At 41.2% G+C, this 21,648-nt stretch overlaps 1 protein-coding gene across 3 annotated transcripts in view; it reads left to right on the plus strand.

The window, feature by feature from the left end:
* ITGB6 (integrin, beta 6) overlaps positions 1–21,648 on the plus strand; it is a 151,706-nt gene that overhangs the window by 104,115 nt on the left and 25,943 nt on the right. For all 3 annotated transcript variants that reach the window (XM_010858981.1, XM_010858982.1, XM_010858983.1), the window contains 4 exons: positions 5,328–5,417; positions 12,871–13,005; positions 13,452–13,869; positions 21,117–21,339. In XM_010858981.1, the coding sequence (XP_010857283.1) occupies positions 5,328–5,417; positions 12,871–13,005; positions 13,452–13,869; positions 21,117–21,339 (866 nt within the window). The remainder of the gene's footprint in view (positions 1–5,327; positions 5,418–12,870; positions 13,006–13,451; positions 13,870–21,116; positions 21,340–21,648) is intronic.

Consider the following 21,648-nt stretch of genomic DNA (forward strand, 5'->3'; position numbering starts at 1 on the left):
CTTCTCCTTGCTGGTGTATAGGAGTTGTTTGGACATTCTGGTACCGAATCAGATTCATGTGTTATAGATACTTTCTCCCACTCAGTGGTTTCTTCTCATTCCCTTAAAGGCATCTTTTCAGAGAAGAAATTCTTTAATTTATTTATCTTTTCCTTTATAGGTCATGCTTTGGTGTAGGGCATGAAGTTATCTCCCCTGACTTCTATCTATAGTGAGAAAAGTCAAAACAGTGGGTAGGCTTTTAGAGGAGGAGTAATGGCCTGGTGGCTCAGATGGCAAAGAAGCTGCCTGCAATGCAAGAGATGTGGGTTTGATCCCTGGATCAGGAAGATCCCTTAGAGAAAGGATTGGCAACCTACTCCAGTATTCTTGCCTGGAAAATCCCATGGAGAGAGGAGGCTGGTGGGCCACAGTCCACAGGGTCGCAAAGAGCGACTAAAACTTTTACGTTCTTTTTTTTTTTTTCACAATGACTGGGAGGTAGTTACTACAAGGGAGGATTCTAGGGGCTGATTGTGTTCTATTTCTTGATCTTGGTAGTTACACTTGCTTGTTCACTTTTTAACTATTCAGTGAACTATATACTTATTCCTTGTACATTGTGTATATGTGTTATACTGCTACTAAAGTTGTGAGAGAAGGAGAGAGAAAATGCACAAACAGGAGCCACTAATGAAAGAGATTTTGAGATAATGACCAAAAAAAAAATACTGTGAAAGACTAGAGAAAATATTTGTAAACAGTATATATAAGCTCATAGATTCTTAATCTTACAAGCCAACCTTATAATAAATATATTTTAGCAGGAAAACATTTAGTAGGTATAGTTAAAGAATAAGAGCAGTGGCATTGGTTAATCATATAATGTTGAAAATAAACAGGGCTGAGTGTAAAATCCCTCCGTATTAATGAGGCTCCACAGAAAGAGTTAAGCAAGCCTGAAGAGAAGCAGCAGGTTGCTCTAAATATTTGGTTTTACAAATTCTTTTTTAAAATGCTACTAGCAGATAGATGGCAAGTTGACTTCTGGCTTCTCATCCTCTGCTACAAGCATGCTAAGTCACTTCAGCTGTGTCTGACTCTTTGCGACCCCATGGACTGTAGCCTGCCAGACTCCTCTGTCCATGAGATTCTCCAGGCAAGAATACTGGAGTGGGTTGCCATGACTTCCTCCAGGGGATCTTCCCGACCCAGGGATTGAACCTGCATCTCTTCTGCCTCCTACATTGGCGGAGGGTTCACTAGCACCAGTGGGGAAGCCCCCTTCCTCCGCTAAGGAATATTATAGTGTTCAGTTCAGTTCAGTCACTCAGTTGTGTCTGACTCTTTGCGACCCCATGAATCGCAGCACCCCAGGCCTCCCTGTCCATCACCATCTCCCGGAGTTCACTCAAACTCACGTCCATTGAGTCGGTGATGCCATCCAGCGATCTCATCCTCTGTCGTCCCCTTTTCCTCCTGCCCCCAGTCCCTCCCAGCACCAGAGTCTTTTCCAATGAGTCAACTCTGTACAAAATCGTGCCTGATGAGTCTGAGGTGGTGAGGAACCCATGACACAATAACAGAAATGTCACAAGAGAAGGATATAAGTGTCTAGGAGAGTCATCACCAAAGGCAAAAACCCAATCATGATGTCCAGCAAGGATATAGCTAATAATAAACCATATCACAGAAGAGAGCCAGGCTCTGAACCTGAAGATGAGCGTTAACCCAACAGGAAGTGCCTTCAAAGCAGTAGCGGCAGTCCCTTCAGGAGCTGTCTCTCCCAAGGAGAGGACAGCAAGAGAGCATCAAAAGCAGCCAAGGGGCAGCCAAGGTCCTCAGCCCAAGTCTCTGAGGAGAATAACAACTCGATGGCCTATCCATGGTGACCTGGGGTGGCAGGTGTGTGGATCTGTGGTTCCTCTGCCCTCAGGCAACCACGAGACCACACCTGATGGCCAGTTCTGGCAGTCAGACACCCAGAGGCCCTGAACTTAGAGAAACTCTCTGAGAGGATCCCGATACGTGCAGGTGTGAACTCAGGCACGGTCCTCTGAAGGCTTTGATGCCTGCTGGCTAAATCACCCTTTGTCCTTGTCTTATCCTCTACCCTTGACAGACAGGAGATTTCCAGGGACCAAATGGAAATTGTTGGACAAATAAACTTTTTCTGAAATGGGGGCAAAGTGAGCCAAAAAGAAAAAAATAGGGCTTGATGAAGGAAGTCAAGAAAATGAAAGTGAGCAGAAAAAGCCAACCTTGCAAACACGAGTGAGAAAAGCAACCTCAGGAACTCGTGGGTGGCATGGTGGTGAGGAAGGGGAGAAAATCCATAATTAGGAAAATCCATGGACAGATAACAGGGATCACAAGCCCAGGAAATTCAAGCCCAAGCAGAGAAGTCTGCATATCTAATCAGCTCATACAACCTTGTGTTTTTAGAGTCCACCGTTTCTAATATCCAAGAGTTCTCTTTCCCGATCACACTGCTATAATTTTTCACATCCAGGCATGCAAAGTCACCCTTTTTCTAACATTAAACATGTTTAATCAGGACAATTTATAATAGCACTTTAGAGTTTTAGTAAAAGAGAGGCATTTGACACATGATATTTACAGTAATCAGAATACTACAAGATTTAAAGTGTAATTTTTTTTAGTGTTAGATCAGAAAGCCAAATTGCCCAAGTCCTTAGTTAGTTGTTTGTACTGCTTTTACAGGGAATCAGCATCCAGAAATTAATTAATAGTCTTCCTCTCCACAATGATCAGTGTCATCCCTGGGTACTACTAGCTGCCAACTCCTTTGTACCCTCACTCTAGTGGCAATCAGCAAATGCTGTTAACGTTAAACCACTTGTCCTAACGGCCAAAAGTCAAATGTCATACTCATGCATGATCATAATTATGCTTTAGGAAGTGGATGGATTTGGCTTTGTTAACCAAGAATTAACTCCAAATCTGGAGGCCACTTGAACTAGTGCTTCTAGAAAATATTCATTATATATTGGCCTTGGGGATCCCAGGACATTTTTCAAGGATAACAGCTTAATGCAGAGCTAAAGGCCTTGGAATTCTTTGTCAAATGGCTCTAAACCTTTCTTTGTCAAGCTCTAAAGATTCCCTCCACCTTCCCTTCTTGGACCAGTCAAATTTACACACATTCCAGCTCCACTTGAGTGAAATCCAAGTTCCCCTTTAGGTATTTGCTGCTAACCACAGTTCTCATGCTTCATGGCCCTTTTGACATGTGTTTATTTGAAAAGGTAAGTCGATGAACCAGTGCCTTCCTCATATTTGACAAGTTCTACCTGACTTGGGGAAACCAAAGACGGCCCCATTCAACAAGCAGTGATGGGAGACCCAAAGTAACTCAAGGGATGTTACCTGGATGATTACCCACAGCCCCTTCAATAATAAAATGCAGATCAAAGCAGATGGACCACTGATACCCTTTGAAGAGTTCAGATTTCCATCCACTTCAAACTTAAACACAATCACAAACAGTGAAATAAGTAGGACATAACAAAACCCACAAATTAAAACCAAAGCACATTTTCCCGTATACAAGGAGTAGAAGGTTTGGTTTAACCTGGGTGCCCACCTCTAGTGAGGGACCTCCCACCACTCCTTGGTGTTCCAACATCAGCTAGGCTTCATTCGTTCCTCTCTTTGATTCCTTTTGTCTTGATTGATTTATTTAGCATCATGATTATAATTAATAATAAAAATTAATGTAATTTGTGTTCAGTTACTTCAGTTGTGTCTGACTGTTTGCGACCCTATGGACTATATAGCCCACCAGGCTTCTCCATCCATGGGATTTTCCAGGCAAGAATACTGGTATGGGTTGCCATGCCCTCCTCCAGGGGATCTTCTTAATCCAGGAATCAAACCCATGTCTTCTGTTTCTTCTGCATTGCACCAGATTCTTTACTGCTGAGCCACTGGGGAAGCCCCAGTTCTAATTTAGTTTGGTGCATTTTTTAAACTACTTAAAAGAGGTAGGGTGTTACTATGTTTGAACCTTGGGAAATGCCCTAAATTCTTCACTCAAAGCTTATTTCTCTTTTTTCCCTACAATTATAATAAATTCAGTCATTTAATTTCACAGCACACAAATACTATAGAAGAGAACAGCTGACAAAATGAGTGATTGTTTCTTCTTGATGTAGCACAGCATATTAAGTCTACTTAATAGATATTGCTGAATGCAATAGTAAATGAATGAATGACTTGGTAGGCGAGTGATACCTTACAGCTTAACAAGAAGACAGAAACTATTTAAAAACAAATAAAAGAAACAAAAGCATAGAGAGTGGGGTCCATTTGGTAAGGGTGTGATCTATCTCTAAATTTTAGAAGTCTTTGATGATTATAGAATTATAGTTAATATTATAAGTATGACTAGTTAGTCAAGAAAAATGTCAAGGTATGCTTGAATGTCTTGATTTAAGAAGACAGACGTCTGTCCTATATATTTTAAGAAAATTTTTGTTTGAAAATAGTTTTAAAGCATAAACTTAAGGAAGGGATAATTTTCAGCAGTCTAGAAAATTGCCCTCTCTGCAATGCTTCATTCCTTAGCCATGTTTGATACCTGAAGGGATGAACTAATACAGTGAATTCTCCTCTGATGGAAACGACATCTCAGGGGAAGCAATGTACATGGAGAATGCAGATGGTTTAGAGCTAAGTGCTGATTCACGCCATCCTGACGAGTGAGAAGCGAGTCCAACCAACTCCAGTACGGTGCTGACACCCCTAAGAGAGTACTCATTACTGCTAGGAAAGGAGGAGTTAACAGCAAGCATTCAAACAATTCACTCCTTTGCTCTACCAAGCAACTGACAATGACTGACAATTAAGACCTCTGGACTGATTGACCTGAGGGGTGACCTGATCGCAGGGAGGGACTCAAGTGACCCAAACCTTAGTTTCTGCAATGCTACAGAAAAACAAAAAAAGAAGAAGAAGACAGTTCCTGGTAGCGAGCTCAGAACTTTTTAGAAAAAGGATGTTCCCCAAATCAAAAATGTTATATACATGCTATTTCTATTTGAGACTTCCCTGTTGTGATGTCAATTACAGCCCTAGACTAAGGCCACCACAGACATTAGATTTCCCGGCAGCAACTCTGGCCATTTCATTTCCTGCTTGAGCTCAGGAAGCAGCACGAGGCACAGCTAGAGTTTCAGGACAAACGCCGTTTATTATCAGGAAACTGTTTCTCCCCGCCGGTTAAATAGAGGTGATCTCAACCATAGGTTGAACCCCACACTTAACGCTTCTCAGTTACAGTGAGCAAAGACTGACTTATTTTTTTGTTTGTTGTTTGTTTACAGAATTATGCAAAACTTATTCCTGGAGCTACAGTAGGGGTACTTCAGAAGGACTCTGGAAACATTCTCCAGCTGATCATCTCAGCTTATGAAGTATGAAATTTTACTGTTGGGGTCTTTTTGCATTTATTTGATGTTTAAAAACTATGTTTTAGGCGGTTAAATGCACTCTCCTTTGTTGGTAGAGATAGTTGGTAGAAAATCTCTCTGCCTTAATGCAGCCAAAATGTAAATTTTGTTCACTTTATTTGCAGATATTTTTCCCAGAAGGTGGGGCAGAAGGTAGAAAACTCATAAACCTGATCATAAAGTTAAGGTTGTTTTTATAGTAATAACCAACAGCAGCATTGTCACCTGCAGAATTTTAATTCTACTGAAAAGTCTTCGTGAGTCACACAATTAAGCTTTCCTCTTCTCTGCCTAAAAAAAAAAATTGTTTAGATTGCCAATGAATAACAGCTATGAGAACTAACTCCACAGGCTTAATGAGACTGCATCATAACTCAAGGGAAAACAGCGAAGCACATCAGGAACACCACTTTGTAGATTCCCTGCTTTGAGGAGTCAGGGAAATTTTCCATTAGTGTTATATCATAAATACATTTTTAACTTTTTTTCTTTTTTTTTGCCTTGTCTTTGTAAATTAGTGCCTGAGGACAGAATTCTTCCCTTAAAACAAGATCCATACCTACAGGGTTGCTATGTTTTCTCTCTTTGTCTCCATTTCATAACCCAATCAACAGTGGGTGGCCTGTTGCCAACTCTTTTTATTTGGGTTCCTAAATATCACTATCAGCCCCTCTTTTGCTTTTCCTTACAAAGAAACACACATACACGCACAAAGATTAAGTTCTACATTAGGACAGGAATGAAAAAAATAACATTTTATAAAGCAGTAAAGCTCTCATATTTGCTCCAAATGTCAGTTGCATAATAACAAATGAATAAAATGCTAATGTTTGATGTTTCAAAATTACAAATAAGTGATACATACGCACTGTATAACAATACTTAACATATACAGAACCAGTGTTCCTGACATTTCAGAATCATCTGGAAGGTTTTTTAAAAATAGGTGTGTCTAGATTCCTTTCACAAATGTCTTAGGATAACTTTAAGGGGAGGAAGAGCAACATATTTTAAGAAACTCCCCACCCCAGTTTTTTTTTACTTCACCCCACCAATTTTGAGACTCTAACAGGGAAAAGCAAGATATTTTTTCTCAAAGACATGTTCTCAAAGAATAAAACACAGATGGTTCATTAAAGTTATGAGATGAGAAACTTCAGTTTTCTTAGCTCACATTAAAAATTAATCACCAGGTTAGTTCATGCTTGAAATTCTTCCAGACAGGAAAGCTTGTCGACAAAATACTATAAAAACCTTCCTCCCTCTCAAGCAGTAAAGTTTTAATGTGTAGACTCAAATAAAATCACGTGGCAAATCTTCACTGTGTTAGAAAATGCTCAATTTTCTTTAATTCAGGACTCTCAAAAATGCTGGCTACTAGCATCTTCACAGGAGGTAAGCAAATTATAAAACAGTGAATTGTCAAAAATATTTCCCCTCCCATCTGACCAGCCCTGTCCGGGCCCCTGCTTGCTCTGCAGAGTTTATGTCTCACTTTATGTCCCCAGTCACATAACTTAGAGTAGTTGAAATCAAGACATCAAACATTTGCAGTGAATCTTGTGTCTTTATTTTAGTGTCTCAAAATTATGAAGTGTCTATTATTCTTAAATCAAACACTCTTGCTCTGTCTGGAGTTATGGTTGAAACTCGATGAGTCACTATGAGGCATGCAGCAAATCTTGGCACTAGTCCAACTTGTTTTTCTATTGTGTAATTTTTAAACGTATCCAAAAAGGACATGACTGAGCAACTGAACCGAACTGAAATGAAAAGGACTTTAAAACATGGGGACCCATGGACTGGATTTCTTCCCAGCCTAGAAAAAGAGAGAGAAGGAAAGAGACCATATTGAGAGAAAACACAAAACACTTCTGACTTGTAGTGGGGCAGGGGCAAACAATTTGTGTTTATAATTAGTGACTACAAACTTCAGCTCAGTATTTTACACGGACATTTAAAAAAAAAAAACCTTAAATACCAGATGTGTATTCATCTGGCCATCATTTATTACTCTCTTTCATTCTCTAATCACATAATAAAACTGTTGAAATATTAATACTCCCAGGGGTAAGCTCCCCGGTTGGCATTTAAGTTCTGGAAGAGAAGTGACTTGTTTTGTTTTGTCTAGCTCATAGTAGATGCTGAATAAATGAGTGAATGAAAAGATGAAACCTACAGACATATATTTATGTCCTTACTTTGGCAAATTCATATTAAAATATTCCTGGTGAAATCTGCAATAGGATGTATTATATCAATGCTGAGATTTCCTTCATTTTGGCTAGATTATGTTACTCACTACCTAACTGCTGTAATCTACAGACTTTCAGGGTATATCCCTCATTTCTCACTTAGTCCACTGTGCCTCTATCTCCAGTGCTACTCCTATCTTATCTTTTGATGATCTCAGCCCATATATATATGGTCCTTCTCATATCCTGGGCTCCCAGTTTCTTGAACTCTGATTCTGAAATGACCTTGTTCCCTTCCCACTTAATTACTTCTTCAAATCTGCACTCTCTTGTCATACCTTAAACCTTATCTTTGCCAATAAACACCTAGAACTGGACATGGAACAACAGACTGGTTCCAAATAGGAAAAGGAGTATGTCAAGGCTGTATATTGTCACCCTGCTTATTTAACTTCTATGCAGAGTACATCATGAGAAACACTGGGCTGGAAGAAGCACAAGCTGGAATCAAGATTGCCGGGAGAAATATCAATAACCTCAGATATGCAGATGACACCACCCTTATGGCAGAAAGTGAAGAGAAACTAAAAAGCCTCTTGATAAAAGTGAAAGAGGAGAGTGAAAAAGTTGTCTTAAAGCTCAACATTCAGAAAACGAAGATCATGGCATCTGGTCCCATCACTTCATGGGAAATAGATGGGGAAACAGTGGAAACAGTGTCAGACTTTATTTTTTGGGGGGCTCCAAAATCACTGCAGATGGTGATTGCAGCCATGAAATTGAAAGACACTCCTTGGAAGGAAAGTTATGATCAACCTAGATAGCATATTCAAAAGCAGAGATATTACTTTGCCAACAAACGTCTATCTAGTCAAGGCTATGCTTTTTCCAGTGGTCATGTATGGATGTGAGAGTTGGACTGTGAAGAAAGCTGAGCGCCGAAGAATTGATGCTTTTGAACGGTGGTGTTGGAGAAGACTCTTGAGAGTCCCTTGGACTGCAAGGAGATCCAACCAGTCCATTCTACAGGAGATCAGCCCTGGGATTTCTTTGGAAGGAATGATGCTAAAGCTGAAACTCCAGTACTTTGGCTACCTCATGCGAAGAGTTGACTCATTGGAAAAGACTCTGATGCTGGGAAGGATTGGGGGCAGGAGGAAAAGGGGACGACAGAGGATGAGATGGCTGGATGGCATCACTGACTCAATGGACGTGAGTCTGAGTGGACTCCGGGAGTTGGTGATGGACAGGGAGGCCTGGCGTGCTGCGATTCATGGGGTCGCAAAGAGTCAGACATGATTGAGCGACTGAACTGAACTGAATATCAATTGTGTGCAATCAATTGTCTACTCACCATTTCTAATCTTCTCACCTTATTCTTGCTAATTCCCCTAATGTATTTTCCAGCCTCACTAGGGTCTCTGATTAATTGACCATATCTCCTCTGTACAGTTCCTCATCCCCCGATGTCTTCTCTCACCTGGTTCTCCAGTTTAAATTCAATCATTCTGGCCACTCCTTAGATATACTCTCAACTTCCCTGAACCTTATTGCTCCTTTGAGGTTTTTGGCCAACTGTAGTCCTGGTGAAATCCAGTCACTCTGCACAGCTGAATGGAAGTGGGAAAAACATACAATCATGCCACCTGGTCTCACTTTAAATTCATGATCACGGTCCTCAAGCAGGCCCTCCGTGCTGCCTGGAAACCAGGATATGTTTCTATTAAATATCCAAATGGAGATATCTAGGAGTCAGTTCGGAGAAGGCAATGGCACCCCACTCCAGTATTCTTGCCTGGAGAGTCCCATGGACCAAGGAACCTGTGGGCTGCAGTCCACGGGGTCACTAAGAGTCAGACACGACTGAGTGACTTCACTTTCACTTTTCACTTTCATGCATTGGAGAAGGCAATGGCAACCCACTCCAGTGCCTGGAGAATTCCAGGGATGGGGGATCCTGGTGGGCTGCCATCTATGGGGTCACACAGAGTCAGGAGTCAGTTGATATGTTAGTCCAGGTTATTCAGCAGAATAAGCTGGACTTTCCCAAACACACTTCACCAATAGTTTTCTCCTCCTCAACTAATGGTAATTCCATTCTTCACATTGCTAGAGACAAAATTCTTGAAATGATCCTGACTCCTCTCTTTCTCTTACACTTTACATTTAATCCATCAGGAAATCTTGTGGACTCTACCCTCAGATTTATTTAGAATTTGGTCCAATCTCTGTCATCCTGGTTGGAGCCATCCTCCTCATTCACCTGAATTATTGCAAAATTTCCTAAATGCTATGTCCTGTTTCCACTTCTGTTTTCCTGCATCCTGCTTTCAACAAAACAGCTAGAATTTTCATTAAAAATATTAACTCCTATCACTTTTCTCTGTGCATGCCTGCATGCGTGCCAAGTCGCTTCAGTTGTGTGTCTGACTCTTTGTGACCCCATGGACCATAGCTCACCAGGCTCCTCTGTCCATGGAATTCTCCAGGCAAGAACATTGGAGTGGGTTGCCACATCCTTCTCCAGGGGATCTTTCTGCCTCAGGGATCAAACTCGCCTCTCTTACATCTCCTGCACTGGCAGGAAGGTTATCATCACCCTTCTATAGGTAACACCAATTGTTTTCTCATTTACGTAGAGTAAAAGTTGAAGTCTTTATAACATTCCATGAGTACCCTACCAGGTCTGGTCCCCTCCACCCATTACCTCTGAACTCACCTCTGTTAACTCAAACTCTCTGCTCTAGTACAGTAACTGCCCTCCTTGCTGTTCTGCTTCCAGACATCATCCTGTCTTTGTGCCTTCACATTGGCTGCACCCTCTTCCTGAAACACATTTTCTCACATAAATATACATGGCTAATTTTTTCTCACTTTCTTGAAACATCACCTTCTTAACAAATCCCACCCTGACCACATTTAAAAGATCATAGCCTATGCCCCCTGCCCACACTCTCTTAATCTTCATTATCCCACCCTAACTTTTTCCTGTAGCATTTATTACCTTCCGGTGCCACATAATTTTCTCATATATTGTGTGGTTTCCTTTCTGTCCTCCCACACTGGAGTATAAACTCAGACAAGGGATCAGCTGTTTTAGAGGTTTTACAGAACAGTGTCCAGTACATAGTGGCCACTCAATTAGTATTTTCTGAGTGAATAAATTGGAAATGTAACTAGCTAAGATAAAACAGATTTGCAGGGTTCATTTTAATGCTAAATTGGCAGAATTTGAAATCTTAAGACATGATGTGAATAATCTTTAGGGCTGAGAAATGACACTTTAATCTCTGATAAAGACTACATTCTAAAAAAGTCAGCCTGTGTCAGTCAGTGGAAGGAGTGATCATGTGGAACAAATAACAAAGCAGGGAAGAGGAGTGACTTAGAATTTACAGTAAGCAACTTAGAATTACAAGGAAGGCGGGGTCCTCTTAACATGCAGTTGACAAATTATACCTCAGGAAAGTTTGAATCTGAATATGCCTTTAAAATTCTATCAATGGAATGTGCATAGGAACTCATCCTTTTAGAGGAGGTATGACTTAATTCATAATATTTTACAATTTGTTTTTATTCTGTTTTTAAAAAATAAATTAGTTTTGTCCCCCAAATACAGACTTCTATTTTACAAAAGAAAGAGGAATCCTTTAACTTTTATCTAGTCCTCTCCTTTACCTTTGTATCAACAATCCCATTCCTCATCATGCCTCAGGCAGGGGTGAATGCAGCCACATGCCAGCTTCCTTGACTCAAATTTTCCTATCCTCTCTTCTAGCCTGTCCTGCACACACCTTCCAGACAGCCTCCCTGCAGTGGTATTTTCAGTAAATCAGGCCCCTGTTTAAAAGCTTCAGGATATGCTTCCCACAGGTCTTAACTCATCTCTCCAAACTACAGGGCTTTCTGTGGTCGGGTATCTCCCCAGACAGTTGGGGTGCAGGCTTGGGCTAAGCCCCTCTTGTCTCCATTCTGAACCACTCCTGGCACAGAGTTTTCTCTTTTCTGGCCCCCTCATCTGAAATACCATTGTCATCCCCTCCAGCAATCTAAATCCAACAGCCATTAAGGTCCAGTCTTCTAATACTTCAGCCTTCACTGACTACACTCTTTTCTGAAGTCTTCCAAACCCTTATGTATAACACTTTTTTTTTCTGTCCTAATTTAATGGTACACTGACTGACACTGTATGCTAACTGCTTCACTTGATTGCATCTTATTTTTTTCAGCAAGATGATCATCTTGATGGCAGAAATCCTATCTTATACTCATTCCCCCAGACCTGGCTCTATACTAAATGTACAAAAGGGACTCTATAAATTCGTATTGGTTTCAAGGCACATTTTCTCTCACATTTTAGCATCTCTAACACTAGGATGCATTTTGATTAGTCATATCTTACCGATGCTTTCAGTAGAATGAAAGTCACGATGTAGTGTTCACTGCCTGCATAAGTATAACTTGGCAGTAATTGAATGTGTTGTTGTCACTTCAATTCATTATGTGCCCTGTTGGTACTATAAGTGTTGAGGACAATCACAGTTTTAAAATACCTTCCAAGTGTTCACTATGATTTGATATTGAAAAGGTATTATCTATGCGGAAATGTACCAAAACAGAATAACAGGGGAGCAAATACTGATATCAGCAACGCAAGTATTCATTGTTGGAGGAATGATCTGTATTTCTTTCAGAGTAAAAACCAGCTGCTTTATGGGACCTAAAAAATGATGATACTTAGGAGACAAGTAAAGGAAGCTATTGTTATATTTTGCTACTGAGATAAAAGCAAAAGATTTGCCCTTTATATGCCATGTTTGGACTATAATTCATAGGACTGGACTATAATCCAGTCCTTGCAATACAGGACTAGAGAAATTTGCCAAACCCTCAAGATGAATAAAATAATTTTTAAATCAATGATGAACTGACAGGTTTAATTCATATGTAGTGCTGAACAATCTCGAAGTATTTTGTCATAGTTTATTTGTCATAAAATAATGGTGAATCTTGTAATAGATGGCATCTTAGATTTGATAAAATATGCTTGTGTGTGTGTATGTATTACTTGCTTTCTTGCTTGATTGGTGATCTGGTAAATTTCTTTTAGACCAAATTTAATTTTATTCATTTGTTGTTTAATGAACATGATCACAGATTCTTCTCTTCAGGCTCTATTTTTTGGTTGTGATCTTGTTCAACTCTTTATGTCTCATCTAAAGGAACTGCGGTCTGAGGTGGAGCTGGAAGTGTTAGGAGACACGGAAGGACTAAACCTCTCATTTACAGCCATCTGTAACACCGGGATCCCCGTTCCACACCAAAAGAAATGCTCTCACATGAAGGTGGGAGACACAGTAAGTAGAGATCAATAGACCATCTGAAAAGTCATTCAGATGATCTGTCAGAAGTTACCTTAGTGCACTAAAGCTGGACTTTTCCTTTCAAGAATTTCAAAAACGATTTTCAAAGATTTCCTAATAAATGCTTTTGGGAAAGCTGATCCCCATGGGCTCTGTATACTCCAGTGCATTTTGATGGCTTGTTGCTCTTGCCGTTTAGTCACTAAGTCATATGTGACTCTTTTGTGACCCCGTGGACTGTAGCCCACCAGGTTCCTCTGTCCATGGGGTGGCCTGGCAAGAATACTGGAGTGGGTTGCCATTTCTTTCTCCAGGGGATCTTCCTGACCCAGGGATTGAGCCCACATCTCTTGCATTAGCAGGCAGATTCTTTGCCACTGAGCCACGAGGGAAGATCATTTTGGTGATTAGAAGAAGATAATTAGTATTTTCTTTTCCAGGCTTCATTCAACGTGACTGTGAGTTTACCAAACTGTGAGAGAAGGAGCAGGCACATTATCCTAAAGCCCGTGGGGCTGGGGGACGCTTTGGAAATCCTCGTCAGCCCGGAATGCAGCTGTGACTGCCAGAAAGAAGTGGAGGTGAACAGCTCCAAGTGCAACAACGGCAGTGGTTCCTTCCAGTGCGGGGTGTGTGCCTGCCACCCTGGCCACATGGGTCACCACTGCGAGTGCGGGGAGGACACACTGAGCACCGAGTCCTGCAAAGAGGCCCCAGGGCGCCCCTCGTGCAGTGGGAGAGGCGACTGCTACTGCGGGCAGTGTGTCTGCCACTTGTCCCCCTACGGAAACATTTACGGGCCTTACTGCCAGTGTGACAACTTCTCCTGCGTGAGACACAAGGGGCTGCTCTGCGGAGGTAGGCTATGTCCAGATCCACCTTCCTGGGAGGCTGTGCAGGTGTCAAGGAGGAGCTTTGCATCCTTGGTCCCTGCCACAGCCGCCTGGACATAATAGGTGCTCAATGAATGTTTGCTGATCAACTGAATGTGTTCACCTTTAGACTGATCTTCACTTATTTTTGTCTGGCTCTGACATTCCCTAGGGGTGAGATCTCTGAACTTACATCTCTATTATTATTTCCCTGGGGATAAAAGATTGGTTCTTTTTGGTTATTACTCAGATGCCACAAAACTGTATGTAATCAAATTCCATTATCTTCCAGGCCATTCTAGTTCAGGCTCCTTGTATGTGACCCAACTCTTAAATGCCTAGTACTTTGGGAAGATAAGAAGCCAAGCTGCTTAAGGGACACACAGCCAAGGACAAGGGACACAAAAGTACTAAGTGGTCTTTCAGGACCTTTGTTCACACCACACATGTGTTACGTGATGTACTAGGTTAGACACGGGGTATAATAAGCTCACTGGGGCTTCCCAGGCGGTGCTAGTGGTAAAGAGCCTGCCCGCCAGTGCAGGAGACATAAGAGACACAGGTTCAATCCCTGGGTTAGGAAGAGCCCCTGGAGGAATGCATGGCAATCCACTCCAGTATTCTTGCCTGGAGAATCCCATGAACAGAGAAGCCTGGTGGGCTACAGTCCATAGGGTTGCAAAGAGTTGGGCACGACTGAAGCAGCTTGGCACGCAGGCATGCATAATAAGATGAATAAGGACATATGTGAAGAAGGCTATGGAAAGGGTAAAAATGAAAAATTGCTTGAATTTTTTGAGATTGAGAAAAACTATAAATAGCAGAAAAATTTACATTCTAGTATCCCTTCTAGATGTGAAATCATTTAAGAATATATTACCTATTAAATGACTATGATAAAATCATTGAGAGATACACACATATATAGTTAAGTACAGTCTATTAAGACAAGAATTACAAATGTGTTCATATACTTTTAAATGATACAGATTTGTGTTACAATTTAAACAGTAACTGACTGCTGAATTTAAGCCCTCACATCTTTTTTTTTTTTTCCACAGTGTGTGAGCAGATAGCTTTTCAAAACAGAAAGCCATTACCTTTAGAGAAAACCTAGCAAGTTATGTTTTTCAACCACAGTGTCAGGAACATATAAAAGAGACTGATTTTCAGAAGAAAAGGCCCGAGAAAAGAAGCCTCAGAGAATCCCAAGCTGTTTGAAAACCATCTGATACCCTTAGAAGTGCACCTCCGTTTCATTTCTTGGCTTCTGCTACTGCAACAGATTCCTCTGAGGCTGCCTTCTTTCTTTCCCCTTGGAGAGTGAAAAGTTTAGGGTCTGTCCAGACTGAGACACATTTCTTGCCTCTTTCATTCAAAGGTGTTTTTCCTTATCTAATGGGTGTGTTTCCAAACCCACACTGGTCCTCTTTTCACGAGATACAGACAGAACACAGCCTGAAGCCAGAGACCATCACCACATCTCAGAAAGAATCTATTCAGCAGAACCTTAGATTGCAGTTCTAATAGAAATCGTTAATAAAATATGTGCTCAAGAGGTTTGAAATTGCCTTTAAAAAAAAAATCTGAAATGTAATCAAATACAGTATAACAGCAATACTGACCCCACCTATATTTTACCCTTTAAATCTGAAGTCAAAGAGATCTAAGGCTGTAGAAATCCTGGATTGTGTTCAACAACACAGTTCGTCCCAGTGTTTGATGGTCTTTCATTTCATTTTATGTCATGCGTGCAGACAGATATAAATTCAAAGAGTCAATTTGATCTGTCCATTTGTAGTTCAGACAGTCGGACAATACTGCCTCTTTTTGTATCAGATACAGTGATCACTAAAGAAATTCTATATAGAAAATACAATTATTTCTGCAATTGGACTCAGAAAACTTTACCAATGCCCTTTTCCTTCATCTATTGGAGTACTCCCCCATCCTCAACCATGACTGTTTCTCAAAAGCAATTTTGTGTTTAGTAACATCTCAAATGATGTCACTCTGTAACTTTCTCTTTTAAAAGTATAATCAAGTACAAAAAGGTACAAAAGTAAATGAATAGTTTTGGCCTTAATCACCTAACTATTCTTAGCTCTAAATTCAAGAAAGAGTAATGGAATACGTACTGCGTGCCTGGCATTGTGCTTAGTGTGGGGGTAAAACTGACCCTGGCCTGTGAACACACATGCTCTTGATGCTGTTGTTTCCAAAGCAGCCTGACTATACTACAGCCTCGCTTCTCATGTGTGCATGTGCGTGCTAAGTTGCTTCAGTCATGTCTGACTCTTTGCAATCCCATGGACTGTAGCCCAGCAGGCTCCTCTGCCCATGGGATTCTTCAGATAAGAATGCTGGACTGAATTGCCATTTCCTCCTCTAGGGGATCTTCCCAACCCAGGGATTGGATCTACATCTCTTAGTCTTCTGCATTAGCAGCTGGGTTCTTTACCACTAGAGCCAGCTGGGAAGCCCCCACTTCTCAAGTAGACTCTGCAACATGTTGCTTTTCCAAAGGGCTATTATCATGATGTTCTTCCCGTGCACCTTCTTCCATCCATCTGTAAGATATAGGACTCCACTGATTGTTTTTTTCCCTTGCCCAAATTCCATTAGTCTTTAAAATTTTGATTCTAAGAAACTGGACAAACAGCATTATAGAAAAAACTTCCTACCATTGTGCTCTTAGTTATCAGTCAATGGCATTCCAGAAAGATCTATCTGTATCAAAAGAGCCTAATAATTTTTCCTTGATCTTTGATTATCATCTTGTTTCTACATGAAGTCATTATAAAGCTATTGTTGTATAAACAGGTACCTTAGATAAGTAGTTGTTTGTGGATATCAGTTAACAACTTTTGTGACTCAGTTAATGGTTCTGAAGTCCCAAAGAAAGGAGAGTTTCTAAATTCTGCAAGGAGCTCTTAGAAGGGTTTTCTAAAATTTCTGCCAAGTAATTTTTATATGGAGTGATATACTTGGGCATTCTCAAAGCCTTTCAAAATGCTCATTTCATTTGACAATATTTATACACTATATGTATTTTTCAGAATAAACTGTAATATAGAAATCTCTCCCTATCATGAAAGTAAGTTTCCCCCTTTGATAAGGAATAAACAAAAAGCCATTGAAGTTTAGATGACAGTTTACATATAAAAAGTAAATGAATGGTTTTGGCCTAAATCAGCTAACTATTCTTAGCTTTAAATTAATTAGTTCAATTATGAATTAAATAGGTTATGAAATGCAGTATTAATGTCATGGATCCAGATAAACTTCAACTCATCTTTCATTAGAAAAGTATATGTCATATTTTGTCTCTCTCCCTACATATGTATACACACACACACACACACATACCAGGAGCAGTCAGAATCTAGCTTCAAAATCTTTGTGGTTTATCATTTGTTCTGGGATTACTTACTCCATGTCTCTTAAGGCCAAGTCATGAAGACAGAAAAGTAACCACCTACTGGACCACAGTTTACAAGAGAAAAATCAGAATCCTTCTTTTTGCAATGAATATGGCAGGATCTCCAAAAAATGGAAACCTGCCTCACTTGGGACTTTTTTTACATCTGTTTGGTTTTCAGTATAATTACAGGAGTTTTAATACTGCTGGATAATTTTGCTATCAAATTCTTCGTACTGGATAGTGTTTAGGAATCATAATAACTTATGTTTATACACTGCTTGTGTTTCCCAGGTGGCACTAGTGGTAAAGAACCCAACTGCCAGTGCAGCAAACATGAGAGATGTGGGTTTGATCCCTGGGTTGGGAGGATCCCCTGAAGGAGGGCATGGCAACCCACTCCAGTATTCTTGCCTGGAGAATCCCGTGGACAGAGAAGCCTGCCAGGCTGCAGTCCAGTGGGTCACAGAGAGTCGGACACCACTGAAGCAACTTAGCACAGCACAGCACAGAGCACCCTGCTTATTTATGGGCCAGGCACTGTTCTGAACACTGTTATGTATTATCTTAGGTGATCTTCATAACAGTCCTATGAAGTAGTGCTATTAATAATCCCTCCTTACCAATGAGGAAACTGAGGCACAGAGGGGTTGAGTAACTTCCCCAACTTTGCCCAGCCCAGAAGTACCAGAGCCAGGGTCCAGACCTGTGCTATCAGCGTCGATGTCCGTGCACTCACACGCTATGTACTCATGCGCCACCACCACGCCCATGTGTCTTTGGAATGTTGCCAAGGAGCAAAACTTGAGAGGCAATACCTGGGGCACACTTCTTTTTCTGAAGAAAAGTATGTTACAGAATTTGCAAGTAAGAGTTGCTTGTTTGGATCATCAAATGCCAGTTTAGGATCTTGGGCATGATACGCAACCAAAAAATACTATGCAAGAACACACAGGCCCATTATCTGAAACACTTTATTTACCATTTTGTAGTAGTTCATGCTCCAATACTCTTGCCTGGGAAATCCCATGGATGGAGGAGCCTGGTAGGCTACAGTCCATGGGGTTGAGAAGAGTCGGACACGACTGAGCGACTTCACTTTCACTTTTCACTTTCATGCACTGGAGAAGGAAATGGCAACCTACTCCAGTATTCTTGCCTGAAGAATCCCAGAGATGGAGGAGCCTTGGTGGGCTGCCATCTATGGGGTCGTCGCACAGAGTCGGACACGACTGACGTGACTTAACAGCAGCAGCAGTAGTTCATACACTCCTCTGGCCAGCTCTTCAGGAGCCCCTCTTACCTCTCTGGCTCTTCTATGAGGATCTCTGGTTACATTATAAATGTTGATACTCTCCAGGGACTTACTCACTCTATCTGCTTGCCCCAGATAATCTCATCCCCATCAGCTTCAATTGCCACTTATCCCTGGTGGATTACAAAACCCAAACTTCAGGGCTGTATATACGTATCCAACCACCCACAGGTCTTTTAAACTCCACAGAACCAAAAATGAACTTATTGTCTTCCCTATCCTAAGCTTCTCTTCCCCCTCTCCTTCAGAACAATCTGTTCACTTAAAAATTAAAAACTTTCTATGCCAGGCATTGGGGATAAGGCACCCTAAGAGTTACTTCCATTCAAGGGCAGTAAAAAGATGCCCCATCCAGCTAGTAGCCCAGTCTGGTCGTCTGAAGAATTCTATCCTCTCTCTCCCTCCCCCTCTTCCCTGGGCATCTCATGCCTTGAATTTCATCCCCTTTCCTCTCCAAGCTCACAGACACTTCTCAGGACTCATAGCTTCTTATCTCTATTGCTGGGAGAAAAATAATATATAAACACATGCACACAGTTGATCCTTGAACAACACAGGTTTGAAGTGCGTGAGTCCACTTATATGCAGATTTTTTCAATAAATATATTGGACATATTTTTAGAGATTTGCAACAATTTGAAAATATTCACAGATGAACTATGTAGCCTCTTTGTGACCCCATGGACTGTAGCTTACTAGGCTCCTCCATCCGTGGGATTTTCCAGGCAATAGTACTGGAGTGGGTTGCCATTTCCTTTTCCAGGGGGTCTTCCCAACCCAGGGATCGAACCTGGGTCTCCTGCATTGCAGACAGACACTTTACACTCTGAGCCATCAGAGAAGTCTCCAGATGTAGCCAGACAGAGATACCAAAAAAGAAAATTTACATATGTTGTGAATGCATAAAATGTATATAGATATTGCTCTATTCTTACACAGGCATAAAGTAAGTGATATTTAATGTAAAATTAATAATGTGTTATTTTTCTTACTGTTTGATAACTTTGCTTTCAAAGCATTATATTACTGTCTAGTATGCCTCTCTCATAATTGGAGAAACTGCAAATCAGCTTACTATTAAAGGTAAGTGGGTTTTAAGAAAAGAGAATCATGTTTGTAATATGAATATGTCCATAATACTATAGCCATTAATATTTTAACAATTCATTCATTGGTGTGTAGGCTAGGCTACTCTGAAGCAATGATACTAATCACACTGGGCTACCATAAAGTAATCATATCATTGTTTATTCATTATCAATGCATTAATAGCTATATCTGTAAATAAACATGAATTTCTTTTTCACATTATCTTTTCATTTTTGATATCTAGTGTTAATAATTTGCCTAATATCTGTAGTGTTATAAGATGATTTTGATGTAGGTACTGCCAGATGATTCATCTAGTAAACTTACAGTATCGATAAATACAGTTAGTCGCTCAGGGGTGTCCAACTCTTTGCGACCCCATGGACTGTAGCCTGCCAGGCTCCTCGGTCTATGGGGATTCTCCAGGCAAGAATACTGGAGTGGGTTGCCATGCCCTCCTCCAGGGGATCTTCCCAACCCAGGGATAGAACCCAAGTCTCCTGCATTGCATGAAGATTCTTTACCATCTGAGTTACTAAGGAAGCCCAAGAATACTGGAGTGGGTAGCTGATCCCTTCTCCAGGGTATCTTCCCAATCCAAGTATCAAACCAGAGTCTCCTGTATTGCAGGCAGATTCTCTACCAGCTGAGCTACCAGGGAAGCCCTGTGTAACAAACAAAATATGTGTTGATCAACTGTTTATGTTATCAGTAAGGTTTCCAGTCAACAAGAAGCTGTTAGTAATTAAGTTTGGAGGAAGTTAAAAGTTATTCTCAGACTTTGGACTAAGGGGAGATGTAAGAGTAGGGGGCGGTGCCCCAACCCATGGGTTGATGAAGGACGAACGGTATATATACATACACATAATCGCACACACACACACATCAAGTAGCTAACTATAGGCTTCTAGATTATCTCATTTCATGCATATGTGCTCAGTTGTGTTGGACTCTTTGTGACCCAATGGACTATAGCCCACCAGGCTCCTCTGTCCATAGGATTCTCCAGGCAAGAATACTAGAGTGGATTGCAGTTTTCTTCTCCAGGAGATCTTCCCAACCCAGGGATTGAATCCTCATCTCCTGAGTCTCTTGCATTGGCAGGCAGATTCTTTACCACTGTGCCACCTGGGAAGCCAGCCCATAAATTCTATTTGATATAACATCAGGCAACCTAGTTGATCTTCAGTTAAGAGACCAAGTCAATAAATACACACCATTAGCAAAACACACTACTACACTATTTACACTATCCTATCTACGCTCCTTCCCACCCCTGCACAGCACTCACTTTTTTCCCTTTTTTTTCTTCAGTCTTTTTGATGGTGTTTAAAGGCAAAGAAAAGAGATGGTCCACAAAATCCAGAAGTGGTTTTAGCCCTAAGAAACCCGGAACTTTGTTTTGCAGATAATGGCGACTGTGACTGTGGCGAGTGCGTGTGCAGGAGCGGCTGGACAGGAGAGTACTGTAACTGCACCACCAGCACGGACCCCTGTGTCTCCGAAGACGGGATCCTCTGCAGCGGCCGAGGGGACTGTGTGTGCGGCAAGTGCATTTGCACGAATCCTGGAGCCTCGGGACCCACCTGTGAACGTTGTCCCACCTGCGGCGATCCCTGCAACTCTAAACGGTAATGTATCTACCATCTACAAAAATGTCTCTTTGTCCCTAGGTTTCATGATGATCAAAGTTATAACGACATTTTATAAACTCAGACCTCAGACTGTTCTTGCTGGCTTTGGTCCCCAAGCATCCATCAAAACACACAAACCCAAAGGGCCCCTGTGATCATCAGCCTGGAACATCAGCCTCTCCATTACCTCCCAATGCTGATTATCCAGGATCACAAAGTCACATTTCTATGAGAGCCTATGGAGGAAGCTAAGCTGAGGTCCCACACTGATAACATCAGACAGCCTCTCCCTTACAATACCAGCCA

Source organism: Bison bison, unplaced genomic scaffold, assembly GCF_000754665.1.
Source record: "Bison bison bison isolate TAMUID 2011002044 unplaced genomic scaffold, Bison_UMD1.0 scf7180017864452, whole genome shotgun sequence".
Classification (NCBI taxonomy): Eukaryota; Metazoa; Chordata; class Mammalia; order Artiodactyla; family Bovidae; genus Bison; species Bison bison.